Source organism: Chroicocephalus ridibundus, chromosome 6 (assembly GCF_963924245.1).
Source record: "Chroicocephalus ridibundus chromosome 6, bChrRid1.1, whole genome shotgun sequence".
NCBI lineage: Eukaryota > Metazoa > Chordata > Aves > Charadriiformes > Laridae > Chroicocephalus > Chroicocephalus ridibundus.
The window spans coordinates 29,417,808-29,432,222 of NC_086289.1; the positions used below are offsets into that span (position 1 = coordinate 29,417,808).

General features: G+C 43.6%; 1 protein-coding gene across 2 annotated transcripts in view; it reads left to right on the forward strand.

The window, feature by feature from the left end:
• The first annotated feature begins 6,162 nt into the window (after positions 1 to 6,162).
• Positions 6,163 to 14,415, forward strand: part of NRG3 (neuregulin 3) — a 414,656-nt gene continuing 406,403 nt past the window's right edge. For both annotated transcript variants that reach the window (XM_063337738.1, XM_063337739.1), the window contains exon 1: positions 6,163 to 6,850. In XM_063337738.1, coding sequence (XP_063193808.1) covers positions 6,163 to 6,850 — 688 coding nt within the window. The remainder of the gene's footprint in view (positions 6,851 to 14,415) is intronic.

Consider the following 14,415-nt stretch of genomic DNA (forward strand, 5'->3'; position numbering starts at 1 on the left):
CTCTGCAAAGACTAAAGCTTCTACGATGGACAGCAGAACTAAAGGTATCTAAACCTGTATTTGTTATTCCTTGTGATAGACGGGTAAAAGTGCGAGCATTTCCAAAATGTATCTAGTCTCATATTATATGACAATATCCACAGCCAGATCATTCACCAAGCAACACCTAGTAGCAGTGTTCTCTCCGCTGGGCAGAAGTTACACGGGGAAGCAAACAATATTGAAACGAAAAAGGAAAGATGTCAAAGTCTGAAATATAGTATATATTCCCTTTCTGCCTGATTAATTGGAATTGGGTGTACTAATTGGGATGGAAAAAGTGTAGATATTCAGCAAAAAAATTGGAAGTGACTCATAATAGTAAATAATTTAAACTTTCTTGTCTGTTGATGACTGATTGCTTCACAGGCTTTCTCAATTGCTGTTGTCATCATTTTGTCCTAAATCTTGGAAAGATTTGAATTTTGGTTTAGGGCTTAGTCCAAGATTGAGTGCAATATACTGAAAGATTTCTGCTGACTTCATTGTGCTTTGGAGCAAGCCTTTTTGATGGCATTTTCTATATTTGCTTTCAAATATTTCTTCCTCTGGCATCCTAAATTTATGTTCCTGATGAAAATCTCAGGGGTTACAAAGGCTTGAAGAGGAATATATGGATTTCTGTTATGTTGCAGTGACTTCAGTGTATCGCAAGGGCATAGTTAAGACTAGTCACCATATTTCTCAGTTTGAAATCATTATTAAGTGTGTTCTTAAGGGACTGATACAACACCGCTAAAATCAGAATTAAAAAATTACTTTGATTTTACTCTTGCCAAACAGAATTTCTTCCACTGAAATCCTTAGAATTTACGGTCAGCTAAAAGTGAAGAATATTGAGAATTTGGCTTGATAAAAAGTGAGTTAGGCCTTTAGGATTTCAGTTATTTAGTAATAAATTCCTCCAAGGAAAGTACTCGGTTTACTCATATTTCCTGATTGAAACATGTTTCGTAGGATTTGGGGTGTGGGATTTTTTGCTAATGTCATGACATATTCCAGTTAATCATTACGAACCATGCCAAGATAAATATTTGAATTATATATATTCATTGGCGTACATTCAAGTATAATTCTAAATATTTAGTGGCAGCCCTGGCATTTGCAAGTAGGCTACACATGGTTTGAAAAACTGAGGACATGCTGACTGTTGAGGACGAATCAGCATACTTGCACTGTGTGAAAGGATAGGTGTATTGTATCCAATTAATTTAGCCATGGGATTGTTATTCTGAATTTATATTGCGGTGAGAGAGGGTAGACTCTTATCCTTATTCCTAAATTAACTATCACTCATCTCACACCTGCCCAAGACTGACATAATGCTAACTGGCAGCTTGCTAACGTCTCAAATCTCTGCCGTGCTTTTGAACTCCGCGGTGGATTTCTCACTTGTTGCGACTTGCGCTGTTCTTCCTGGGTACCAGGAGCATTCATAACATCCTGTGTAAAAATACAAGGTGGAATACTTTGGGTTCTACCTTATGCACAGGTATATAGCCCAAGTCTCTTGACAACATGTTAGGGAAAAAAGCTTAGTCTGTTTGTCTAGCCTAATGGCTATTTTAGCAATCAGAGTGGGAAAGAGTACTGTAGTTGTGAGCACTGGTTAATGGGATCAACAGTACGCTATTTATATGTTTCACGTGGAAGAAGGAACAGAGTTACATGCCCACCTCAGACAGAAAGCAAGGTTTTCCCTGACTGGGAACCAACCATTAGGGACACGTATGTTGCAGCTAAACTGGGGATGAAAGCTAAGAGGAAGAATGAAGTAAACAATATTCAAATGCCCTAGTTTGGAAAAATATCCCCGCAGTGTAACACCTATTGATTTAACCAGCCCCAATTCCAGCATACTAGCATCCTTTTTTGTGAAATTCTGTTTTGTTTGCCTCATCCAATTGCCAAACCGACAGAACATAGCAAGTGAGGTGGGTGCTGGAGGAACTCCTAGTTTTGAGAGACTGTTTATGCTATCAGAGGCTGATCGCACCATAAAGCAAAGTAACTATAGAGGTTTTGTTGCTCACAGCTTCAGATAATATTTACATGAATTAACAATTAATGTCTTCAGATATTTTGTAAAGTTGGTAAGGAAAGAAAGGCTTCTAATAGTGTGTATATGTGGGATTGGAATATTGGCATCCCAGATGCATGTTGTTTCAGTGCTGAAATGGACATGGCTCCAAAAGGGTCTTATTTTCCAGTTTTGAATTTCTGTTTCTTTTATTGGCTATTCTGAGGATAGGTATACTGAAATTTCTAGGACTGATTCTGTGATAAGAATTAAAGCAAATCTAACTCCTTTAACTCCTTTAATACATTTCACCGTCTGAAGACTATGTGGCTGTATGTGGTTCTGCTATGTGGAGGCATGTGTGAAGCCAGTCAGGAACAGCATCCTTAGAACAGAACCATTAGCTGTGGCATACCTACTGCACAGCCAAAATGTAACCCTCCTGTGACAAACAAAGCAATACATGCATAAACAATATATCTGTTATGTGTGTGTCACACCAGTCCTTAAGAAAATACCACTCTGCTATCTATAGATAGATAATTTTATTCCATCCCAGTCACAGATGTCCTCAAGGAGATACTAAGGATTTCTTTGCATATTATGAAGAAAAGCAAGTCAAGAAAAATAAATTACATGTTGTTTTCTGATCATGATAAACATATTTCCAGAAAAAGTAAAAGAGTTGGGCTATGATACAGAATGAGTAGGAAGAAATGCAAGTGAAATTTACCAAATACCTACGTAAATTAGAATTAATGCACTGAACAGATTCAGTTTAACAGGAGTGGGCTGATTTGAGAAACTGATTATGATTTGAATATTAATTTTTGAGGACAGAGAAATAATCTAGAAGCATTCAGAGGCTGTGGTTTTGTACACATCATAACATTTTAACTCATGACTATATTATCATGGGAAGAGGTTTCCATACATTGCCTGTACTCAGGTGTCTGTCTAGATGCATGGCATTTTTTTTTTAACTGGATAAGCTATTTGAAATACATTTGCATTTACTGTGGGGTTAAGGGAAAGCTGCCTTGAGCTTCCTTATCAAGATCCAAGCCATTTCATATTTTTAGACCAAAGAACTTTCTTCAAAGAGGATAACAGTCAATGGTAAGACCTTCATTAATTTATCAGGGGAATACCTGTTTTTAAGTAATTCACTTAAGTAAGGCATATTGAAAGCATTCTACAATCAAGTTCAAGAATAGTTTGTCAACCCTCAATGATAAGAGTGGGAAATTGTAAGAAAAGAAGCCTGAAAATCTTTACTCGTAATACAGGAAGTCTTTCAATATTAAACAATGAAATGGCTACACTTGAGTCATCTTAATGGTATCACATCCTGATGTCTTCCATTAGAACCATTACAAATTTTAGGAGCTGACAGCTTGCAAATCTTACTGGGGGGAAGAAGTGCAGCTGAGACAGGTGAAACACTGGAAGACTTCAGGACATAGTTGTGAGAAAAGTAAAAGCTCTCTGTCTTGTGAGGGTTATAAAACATTTCTGTTGTGTTCTGTTCTCCCAAGAAGCATGTACAAATTGTTTGGGAACGAATACAAAGGATGATTCATATCAAGCTTACTGATCAGCAATATGGCTGTGGGAGAGGCAGGAGCTAAAGGACATTTGTACAGGCAACGCAAAGCCCAGAGCAGGACAAAGGTATTCATAGTTTGCAAGGAAGGTGAGGACTGTGCACGACAGGCACTCATGACTCAAACCACCTGGTTGTAGGTTTCCATAAGAAATCCTGGAATCTATAAAATTAGTGACAAAGCCTCCCTGGATTCCCAAGACTGCCCTGTCTTGCTCATTTTCTTGCTTTACTGGGCATCCATTTGTGTACTGGGCAATGCTCATGTCATTGTTCCTAAATGGTTTCTCCTAATTCCTTTGCCTCTTCATTGAAGGATTAGAAACCCATATATTCATTTTTTTGTGATACCAAGGGTTTTTTTTATGAGAAAGTGTTTAAACAGTAGACTTACCTGATAAGCCACTTCCACAGATTTTCCTGATAGCTGTTAGCATAGACCTGTTTTAGAGAAGCTGCCGAACTCCAGTTGGATTGCTTGAAGTGACAATACTCTAGATGCCCAGTTAATGTAATTTTGATATTATATTATAAATGCTATTAACATTCATTCTGAAGAAAAATTCAAGCAGACACGTTTCAGTTGCAATATTTTATTTTCTATATTTGTGTATTTACAGAACAAATGTATTTCATACTTTGTTTCCAATTTTTCTGCTCAATTATTCTGTACAAATATTAATATATTTTTAAATACATGACTAAGGAAATTATACTTATGTGTCAATACCAGGAAATGACACCAATGAGGTAACAGTTCAGAAGAAAGGGTTAAAAGCAGCTGTACATAGATAATTTTACAGACGATTTTCTAAAGTTTTGAAAATGGCGATAACCCCCCCACTTTGGTACACTGCTGCTAACCCTTCAGTGACCACCCTAGCTGTTTAAATGTTTTGCCCAGTAAGTGAAAGGGAAGCACGCACTGTTGACCACATTGAACTTGGAGTTCCACTCTGGAGTAGATCAAAAAGCTGGAGTGGTTTCAATATCAAAACTGAGACGTTCTGAGAGCCGCAACCTCAATACGCGCCTGTGCCATCAGGTGCCCCCCGGCTGCTGAAAAGGACTATCCTCTTGCTGCAGGTGTCTGGTGGGTTTTGTTTTCCTTTAGAGCATCCCTTTTAGAAACAACAACAACAAAATGCTGCTTATTGTTAGTTATCGGATAGCATCAGCGTCGGAAAACATCTCGTCCTGACCCCTGGTCCTTCGCTGGAAATCCTCTCTGAAGGTGTCTCCACCTCCCTCATGCACCCGCACCCCCTCGGCGCCCCTTCCACACAGGTCTTTTTTGACAGAGAGCAGCAGCCTCTGGGATTGCAACCACAGGATGGGTTCAGGCGCTCGCCCTCCCCTTCTTTTTTCTTTTTCTTTCTTTTCTTCCTTTCCTAGGCTCCGCTTGCCGTAGCATACACCCTCCCGAGGGGTTTGCCTGGATCATTTATTTATCTTGTGCGCATTAAGAAACCACCATTAGGCTTTGGTGGGAGGCGCCTTACTTTCTGCGCGCTAGCCTGCCTCCCCTGCGCTGCGCTAGGAATACACAATTGAACAGAAGCTGCAAGCTTGGCAGGAGCTGCCTTCTGCGTGCTTATTTAATTGCCGGATCCGTATTTTTTTGCCGACTGGGTCATTGCCGCCCCCCCCCAGGGTTTCATCTTAATTTTTTGTGTGTGGATTTTGATTTTTTTTTTTTTTTTTTTTTTACGGGAACCCTCTCCGGAGTTTCGATGCCGAGCCGGGCTTAGCGCGGGCGCGGAGGAGCTGCGCGGAGCCGTGCCTCCTGCCGCCGGGCCCCGCCCGCGGATCGGCCTCCCTGGCCCGGCGCCGGCCGCGGGTTGGCCGCGGGGCCGCGGAGTGGCGGGTGCGCCGCGCCGCGCCGCCGCCTCCCCGCGGAGCAGCCGGGGGATGCTGCTGCGCCGCGGCCGGGCATAGGCAGGAACCGAGCGGGCGGGGGAGGGAGCGGAGGAAAGGAAGGAAGGAAAGAAAAGACGGAAAGAAAAGATCTCCCAGCCCCGAGGGGAGAGGAAAAAGAGGAGAGGCGAGAAGGAGCGTGAATGTGAAGGAATGTGCCTGCCCGCCGCCGGAGCCGCACGCTTGGGATAAAAAAAAAATAGATCGAGGAGGCTGATTCTTGCGACTTATTACCCGGAAAAAAAAGAAAAAAGAAAAAAAAGAAAAGAAAAACCTGAGAGCGGAGGGAGAAGAAGGAGAACGAAGAGGCTGAAGCGGGCAGCGCAAGAGGAGGGCGCCCGGCGGATGGCGCGGCCGTCCCGCTGACTCCGCGGCCGCGGGAGGCTGCGCGGGGCGGCGCGGTGCAGGGCATGCCGTGCCGGCGGCGTGACTGAGCGGGGCGCTCCCGCCGCCCGCTCCGCCGCGCCGCGCTCCCCTCCGCCCTGCTCCGCTCTCCTCCGCCCCCCTCCGCCGCATGCCGCCGGCAGCCGCGGCGCGCTGATGCCCCGGGGCCGCGGCGGCACTGCGGACGGCCCCTAGGATGAGCGAGGGGGCTGCCGGCGCCGCGGCGCCCGGGGCGGCGGAGGCGGCGGGGGGCCCGGGCGGGGATGGGGCCGGGGGGCCGCCGCGGGAGCTGCGCTGCAGCGACTGCATCGTCTGGAACCGGCAGCAGACGTGGCTGTGCGTGGTGCCCCTCTTCATCGGCTTCATCGGCCTGGGGCTCAGCCTCATGCTGCTCAAGTGGATCGTGGTGGGCTCTGTTAAGGAGTACGTCCCCACCGAGCTGATGGACGCCAAGGGCGTGGGGCAGGACCCCTTCTTCCTCTCCAAGCCCACCGCCCCCCCCCGCGGCGCGGAGACCACCGCCGCCGCCACGCCGCGGCCGCCCAGCCGCGTCAGCCCCCGCCTCACCACCATGAGCCGGGCGCCCCCGCGCCCCCCCGGCACCCGCGGACCGGTGCGGGGCGGCCCGCGGCCCACCGCGGCGCGGCACCCCGCCGCGCCCCACACGGCGCCGCCCGCCAGCGGCCCCCCCGGCACCGCCGGCCGCGGCGCCCGGCCGCCGCCCGCCGCCCCCAGCACCCCGCCGCTGCCCGCCTGGCCCACTGCGGCACACGCTACCTCCTCCTACAAGATCTACGTCCACGACTCGGCGCCGTCCTGGACCTTGTCTCCCTTCCAGGAGTCTACCACCACCACGCCGGAGGCCAGCACGACCCCCAAAATCCGTAAGTGCCGCCCCGCGCCCTCGGGGCGCCCGCTTGCTCGCGTCTCCCCGCCCGAACCCGGTGCCAGCCCAGCGGAGCGCCGGCGGGGCCGGGGCGATGCCTCGGTCGGGGTTTCCCGTGCAGCTGCTGCCCTGCGGGAGGCCGGAGAGCTCCGAAGTTTGCGCTTCTTTTTTCCCTCCCCCGCTTGCGCCCCCCTCCTCCCCCGGCAAGTTCCCCGCTTGTGTGATCGATGGTGTGGCAGGAGCAGCCATTTGAGGTGACTAGGTTTCGCTGTGGTTTTTAGGAAGGATGCAGACCTCTCCTTTCCCTTTCCAGGCTGGTCTGCGGAAGGTATTTAGGAGATGCCGGGAGGTGTCTGAGCGAGAGGGACAATTGATGACCCCTAGGTAGCGGTGGTTCACAGAAAGGGGCAGTGGGGCGAGTGGTCCTCGGGAGGTGCGGTGTGGGTTGTGCCCGCGCCTCTCTGCCGGTGAGAGAGTTTGGCTTTCCACAGTCGTATCCCTTGAAATAGCGTTCTCTGGAAGGATGCTCCCTCCGTCCCAGTGCCCGGCTCCTGCGAGATCTGCCGCCAGCTCCACCAGAAAGGAGCTCAGGGCACCCGCGAATGTGCAGACGCAGCCAAACGCTTTCCCGGCTCCTGTGTGTAGCCACAGCACCGTCTTGCCGTAACTGACTATTTTTTTTAAGCGGAGGAGGGGGCTAGTTCCCCGATTGATGCTCGGTGGCTGGTTCTTCCCACCCTCCCAGGCACAAACCTTAAGGATCCGGGCTAAATCTGAAAATTCATTTGGTTTGGGTGCATCAACTTTCAAGCTTCTTGTAAAGGTTATCTAGGACAAATGCAATCCGTGCCAAAGAGAACTTCTGTGCGGTGCTATTTAGTGAAATGCTCAATTATACTGTATTATAGTCATCTTCTGCGTTTTCTTGGATGCAGCATAGGAAATGAGAAGCCGTGTGTCCTCCATTAACTCTTAGCTGCTTCTGCTAGGAATTCAATTGAATGCTACCACCTGAATTGCTTTTACAGCCCAGGGCTCCCCTTTTGCATTATAATGTTGGCTATTCTGCTAGAGGATTTTGTTAGCAAGTCGTTTGAACTTTATTTTGTCCATTAAATCTATTTACTGATGAGCCCCGTGGCAGAGAGTATATGCAAAGTGAACTGATCTTGTGAATTGACAAAACTGGGAGAACAGCAGCAAATTGGACGTGTATGTGTGGGTGGGTGGGTGTGCAGGTGGTGGATGGCGAGGAATGATTACAAATAAAACTATCACTAAATCAGAAGAGCAAACAAGGCAGTCACTCGCTTTCCCAGTGTCTGCTACAGTAATTGAGAGAGACCTGTCCCTTACAGGTGTGTCTGAGCCTGCTTGCTCTGTAGGTACAACCTAAGGAAGTCAGATGTTACCAGAAGGAAAATCTGTCGTGGAGCTGAACCCTACCCATTGCACTTAGGTGTAGGGAGCTGTATAGGGCACTTTTAAAAAACAAAACAGCAAAGGGAGCCTGATTTTCAACCCGTGTCTCTGTTTTCAAGCCTTGTGTGAACCAGGTATGTGACATGGTGTTTCAAACTGCCATGACCTGCGTGTGTCTGAAATGCTGCCTGGCCTTGCCAGGTAGGGTCTGTTGGGGTCACAACGCTCCCTTGCAATCTCTTCCTTTTTCCCCTTTCTGTCTTTTTTGGGTACGTAAGAGAAATCCACAGCAATTTCCGTCCCTCTGTGCTGTCTCCTCACAAGGTATAGAAGGCAATAATATCCTGATTAATAAATAATGTTCAGCTGGCAGGACTCTCCTCCACGCAAGATACACAAAGGAAGAAGAAAACCCACAATCTTGAAATGTTCCTGTCAGTTGCAGAGTCTCGTAACTGTTATTTGTTTTAGGGAGACTGCTAATACCTTTTACAGCAGGGTGTTTCCCCTCATTAAATACAGCTTGGTTATAGGATGAAATGCAAGAAGTGCAAATCCAGCAGAAATTGACCCTGTTTGGGCACATTGATAGCAGAGATTATCATTAATGGGAGATTAAATAGATTACATAAAAAAGGATTTGAATTTGTAGGGCATGTGGAAATTTTTTTTTAAAGCCTACAGCTGTACTTTCCTGATACATATAAGCGTCTCTGAGGATACATGTAACATTCTCTGAGGCTGCAGCATTCACTGGAGGGGAGAGGGAGAAGAAATGCAATCTTTCTGTCATGAGCTGCTGCCATGGTGTGACCCCACAGCAAGTGTCTGCATCTGTCATTAACAGCTCTTAGGAAGAAAGGTTTTTTTTTAAAAAAAAAACAAAACAAAAAAACCCCCCAAAACAAATTCATCCTCATTTCCCAGGTTGAGCTGCATGTTCCTTCTGTGCCCATTGCTCCAGCTGCTATTGAAATGAAAGTCATGGATCCCGTTATACTGTGTGAATACAAATCTGACGTGACAAATTGATGGCCCAGCTTTCAAAATAGTGCACACCCTTGTGTGATCCTCTGGCTTGGCAAGGCCCATATGTGGGCAGGAGTCATAGGTTATTTAGCATTTCACAGCTTTTAAGAGAAGCAGCAGCTGTCTTTATTTATACTGGTACATGTTGCAGTTTATTTAATTGTTTTAAGACGTTAAAATGGGCTCAAAATATGACTTAGGTAAGTGGAATGCAAATCGGGAGTTATTTCTCCAGAAAGCCGGATGATTGCCCATCTGAAATAAATGTTGGTAAAGCCTTTTCTCTGTGTGTGTATTCATCTGAGGAGATGTTGTGAAATCTCTCACTTTTTTGTGGGTGTGCATAATGACAATAATTCTTGGTTGTGTTTCACTCAAAGTCAAGCTATCTGTTAGCTGTTTTGAAAGTTCTTGATGAAGATCCTTCAGGTTCTGACTAAGCAAAAGCCACTTACTCATCAAATCTCTTTCTGTGTCTTGTGCCTGCATGTTTTTCTCATGATGATGACGGACTGTGGCTTTTCAGCATGAGCCTCTTTATCCAGTGCTCAACAGAAAAATCAATCATTGATTTACAAGGATAGTCCAGCCTGTAGATCAGAAAAATCAACCAACTGACTGGAACACACCAGTGAGGTTTTATTTTTATCAAGCCATTGGTTTCATTTCTAAAGAGTCATGCCCTGATTTTTCCAATATGCATTTTTCATGGTATTCTGGGTTCTTCAGTAATGTTATTATCTTTAAATTGAGATACTGTACTTATAAGAATTCCTGTGTGAATTCAGCTATGAAATAGCACTGTGGTTTCTTGTGTGTTCATATGACCAAAGGCTAATGCAGAGAACTGAGGTCAGGCAGGCGGGGCTCAACTAATGCATAGTAACCAAGGAAAGAGATGTTACGGAACTCTTAATCAATATATCTTGTGAAGTCCAATTGTGACCTTTTTTTATGACTCCAGACTGTAGCCTGAGTATACTTTGATTTCCTGCTAAAGATTTTCTGCTCCAGTCGTTTGTCCTAGTCATATCTCTGTCTGTTTGTTATGCACGGCATGGGTTCAAGTAACAAGCATCTGGCAGCTGAACTGTTACCAACACTGACATTTTGGTAAAAGCTGTTTGTTTTATTTTGCACTGACTCAAATATCTTTTTCACATTAAGGATGACACTTAGATGGAATTGCGGGGTTTTCACCAACTGGAGGGTGTTGTGGGAGGTGCCAAACCGTAGTAAAACCAGACCTACTCTTCCCAGAGCTCTAAAACATTCCGCCAACAAATGACATGTATCTGTGAACACTTTGCATTATGATCATGAGCTGTCATTGAAATCGAGGGGAGGACACATGACTGCAAAGCACGTGCCCTTAGCATTGACTAAGATTAATATGCCAGTTAGTTATCAATTTGTAATGCATCAAAAGCTGTTGAATTGGAAAAAGAATGCTGAAGGGAACTACTGGGAGTTCTAAAAGCATTTGCTTCTTCCTCATTCCCACTTACTTTCTATTCACATACCATGAGTCAATGTACCACAAACACGATTAGATTTGTGTTTCCCATCTTGAATACTTGTCAACAGGAAGGCTACTGACGAGATAAAAATAATAAATACAGAATTGCAGTCACACCACTAAAGTGGAAGTTATTGTAATTTTATTTTATTTTTCAGATTTTACAGCTATAACTTGCTTCATCTGTTTCAATTAAATTGAATGACACTGGACTTAATTCTGTTTTCCATTTATAATTCCCTTTATAGTTAGGAACTAGCGCAGTTATTACTGAGTTTATAAGGAAGTGGAACGTTTAAATAAGTCCCAGTCACAGATATGTACATTGATTCTATTCAGGTATATTTCCTCAGTTCCTTTTATTGAAGTACTTGTTGGAATCCCATGACCTAGGAGAGCTTTCACAGCACTGGTACGATGAAAGGAAGGGATAATGCTGAAATTACTCCATGCTGCCTTTTAACCCTGAAGAAAATTCTTTTGGGGGCTGTAAGGATTCTCATTACATTGATTTAACCTGTGATCACTGGTAAAAGCAAAGCCTTGCATTTTATTTGGCATATTTTTTTTAGCATCTATACAAGGACATTATGTGATATATTATATGTTGACAACAGAATACCATTATTAAATTAAAGTATTGATTCATTGCAAATTATTATGCTAAAGTAATGTCAGTGGTTTGTCTAAACCCACAGAAAATGGAAATTAAAAATTAAAGCAAAAGACCTGTCTCTATCTACAGTATTGTGTCTGGTGTTGCAGTACATTTATCACCTGACTCATTGCTTTGAAACCTCCTGCAAAGCCCAGTAAATACATGGATTGGTATGGATTTGGCTTTGACTTTATCTTTAAATTCTCTAGCTCATATGGCTTTCAGGAAGTACCTGAAGCATACTAGTGTTTGGTTTTGCTGATTTCTCCCATGACTTGTTTGGAAACAAACTGCACAAGGAAAGGTGCCTAGTAAAATGGTTTAGGACTACCTAGTCAGACATACAAATAAATATATAAACCCCAGAGACCTTTGGATGCCTCTGAGCCTGGTGGTTTCTTTTTGAGGTTCGTTGTGGTTTGAGCAAGTTTGCCATCTTAACTGTGCACTTGCGCAGTACCTGTTTTTGAGGAGGATCAGGACCTCCAAACCTGTAGTAACTTCAGGACCAGTCTTCGCTAATCAAGGCAGCTACTTCGGTTGTGGTGCTTGTCCTTGCAGCGTAGTTGAGAAAAGAAGCCTGGAGGTTTCCTTGTAGCTAACTGGACTGAAAGCCAAGTTAAAGTGCATCTTTTTTAATTTGAAAGTCTCTTTCAGGTCCTGCTGTGCCAAATGGATTTGTTGTCACTGTTGCTATTAAGCATAGGTACAGGTTTCTTTTGCATTACAAGAGCAGGTGAAACATAATTAGGAAAAACAACAAGATGCTTTGCGTTATGGAGATTATTCCTTACGCTAAGGGACTTAGTTCTTGGATCAATACGGTGAGGGTTAGAAGTGCTGGTTAATAAGGTGGCTGCGCGCCAGATCAAAACTGGGGCTGTGTTTTCTCATTGCTCAAAACTAAATTTCCAAGGCATACAGCTCTTAAACCTACTTTCATACATTTACCTTCCCCTTCCTAGCTAATCTCAAGCCGCTCCACTGAGTAAAGTACATCTTCAGTGGAGGAGAGTAGCTCCCTCCCCGCCTGCCAGGCGGGGACACGTCTGACCAGGACAAGACAGAGGATCAACGTTCAAATGGCTTCTGGGTAACACAGAGAGAAGGTAAATGGTAAATGCACATTGGTGCACAAGGGCTTTTTGACTGGGTTTTACTTTTTATCACAGGTTTCTGGGGCCCCTTGGTATATGCATTCAAGAGGAGAAAAATGAATAAAGCAGCCATGAGGAAAAATAAAATAGCAACTGCATTTGTAAATTTCAGTGTCCTTACAGAAGAAATACCTGATTGGATCAACTCTTCCTGGTGAAATTTGGTGATGGGTAAAAATACATGTATTAACTGCTTATTGCTACCTGTTTAAATGTGGTGGGTTTTTTTTCTGAAACTTTATCAATATGCTCAATATTCCTCTACTAATATTAAAAATTATAGATAAAATAAGTAAAGCCTACAAAATTCTTCCACTATTCCATCTTTTCTGTCCTCCAAGGGTAGTATTTTGCATTTCCGAAGCTGTGGTTTTTCCTGTAGCTTGTAAGTAGGAGGATTCCGTGACTTTCAGGTCTTTTTTACAACATATTACTCCTGATTCTTTTTTTTTTTTTTTTTTTTTTTGGTGGTGTAGTTCTGATGACTGGTGACTGTAGGAGACAAACTATTTAGCTTCAAAGATAATTTGCTTCATATCATGTTTAGCAACTGATTTTTAAGTTAAAAGCGATTTATGTTTTTTCCTCAGAGTAGTTTGATTTTTGAATTTCTGCAAGAATTAAACTTTTGGGAGAAGCTCAGGTAGAGGGAGAGAGGCTCGCTGTCCAATAAAAACATAACTGGCTTAAAGGATAAAGTGAAACTTTGGTCTGAAATACCGGAAGAAATTCCTGCTTTAGTCCCTGTAAAATAAGCCCAACAACTTGCAAAGTCTCTGCATTTTGCTTTAACATCTCCTTTTTGTTTGTTACTTTTTGGTTTTATGTCTTTTCTTTCCCTTGTATTTTACACTTACGGGGAAGATGCACGTTAGCAATACATATATATTGGTGTTGTGGTAGGTGGTTCTGTCAAAAAATGAATTAATATTTTAATCTGTATGAAAAGATCTGTCACTGATGCATTTTGTAACTTTTTTAGCAAAGAATTGAGGAAAAAATATCCTGATAGTATTCCATGTAGAGTTATGCTGAATTAAGTAGTTTAGAGTCTTTGGTTTTTATAATGAGATCGCTATATGGCCCAATTTTGCAAACATACAGGCCCAGTTTAGGGTGTGCAAGTGATGCCTTTTCTCTTTTGTAGAGTTATGCATCTGCAGAATCAGGGTCAATTTACGTTGAGCATGTATGTGATTAAATCTGTTGCTGTGTCTTAGATTGCAGTGTGAATGCTTACAAAACGTGCCTGTGTAAATAAATGTACATAAGCTTTAAAGTGCTGCTCTTTAAAAGTTGTCAGCATTATTTAAATATGCATATTCGAACTGAGTTTCCATTAGCGCATTTTCTTTTTTGCCTGTGTTCAGCGTATACCATTATCCTGTTTATTCTTTGCCTGAAATATGTTCTGTAGTAAAATCTTTGTGTTCTGGGGGACTGTAGTTGCTTAGCTGTAGAGCGTCACAAGTCATGTGGGTGATGAGTCTTTTTGCACGTAACTTTTAAATGATTTCCTTACTTGACTTTTAATTTATTATTACTATTAGTTTGGAAAATAATACTTCTGGTTTTGTATGTTTTTTCTCTGTATTACTTCCTCAGCTAGATATAGGTCAACACTAACTTTTACCTAAAGCTTATAGATAGCAAATGTTTTCTAAAACATTAGAGATGGCAAGTTGTATTTTAAGATCTAATTATTTTCTGAATCCAGAATTCTGAAGTTATCTCCACATTGTTCATTTCTCAGCATCATTACTGTTAAAGTTCAAGAT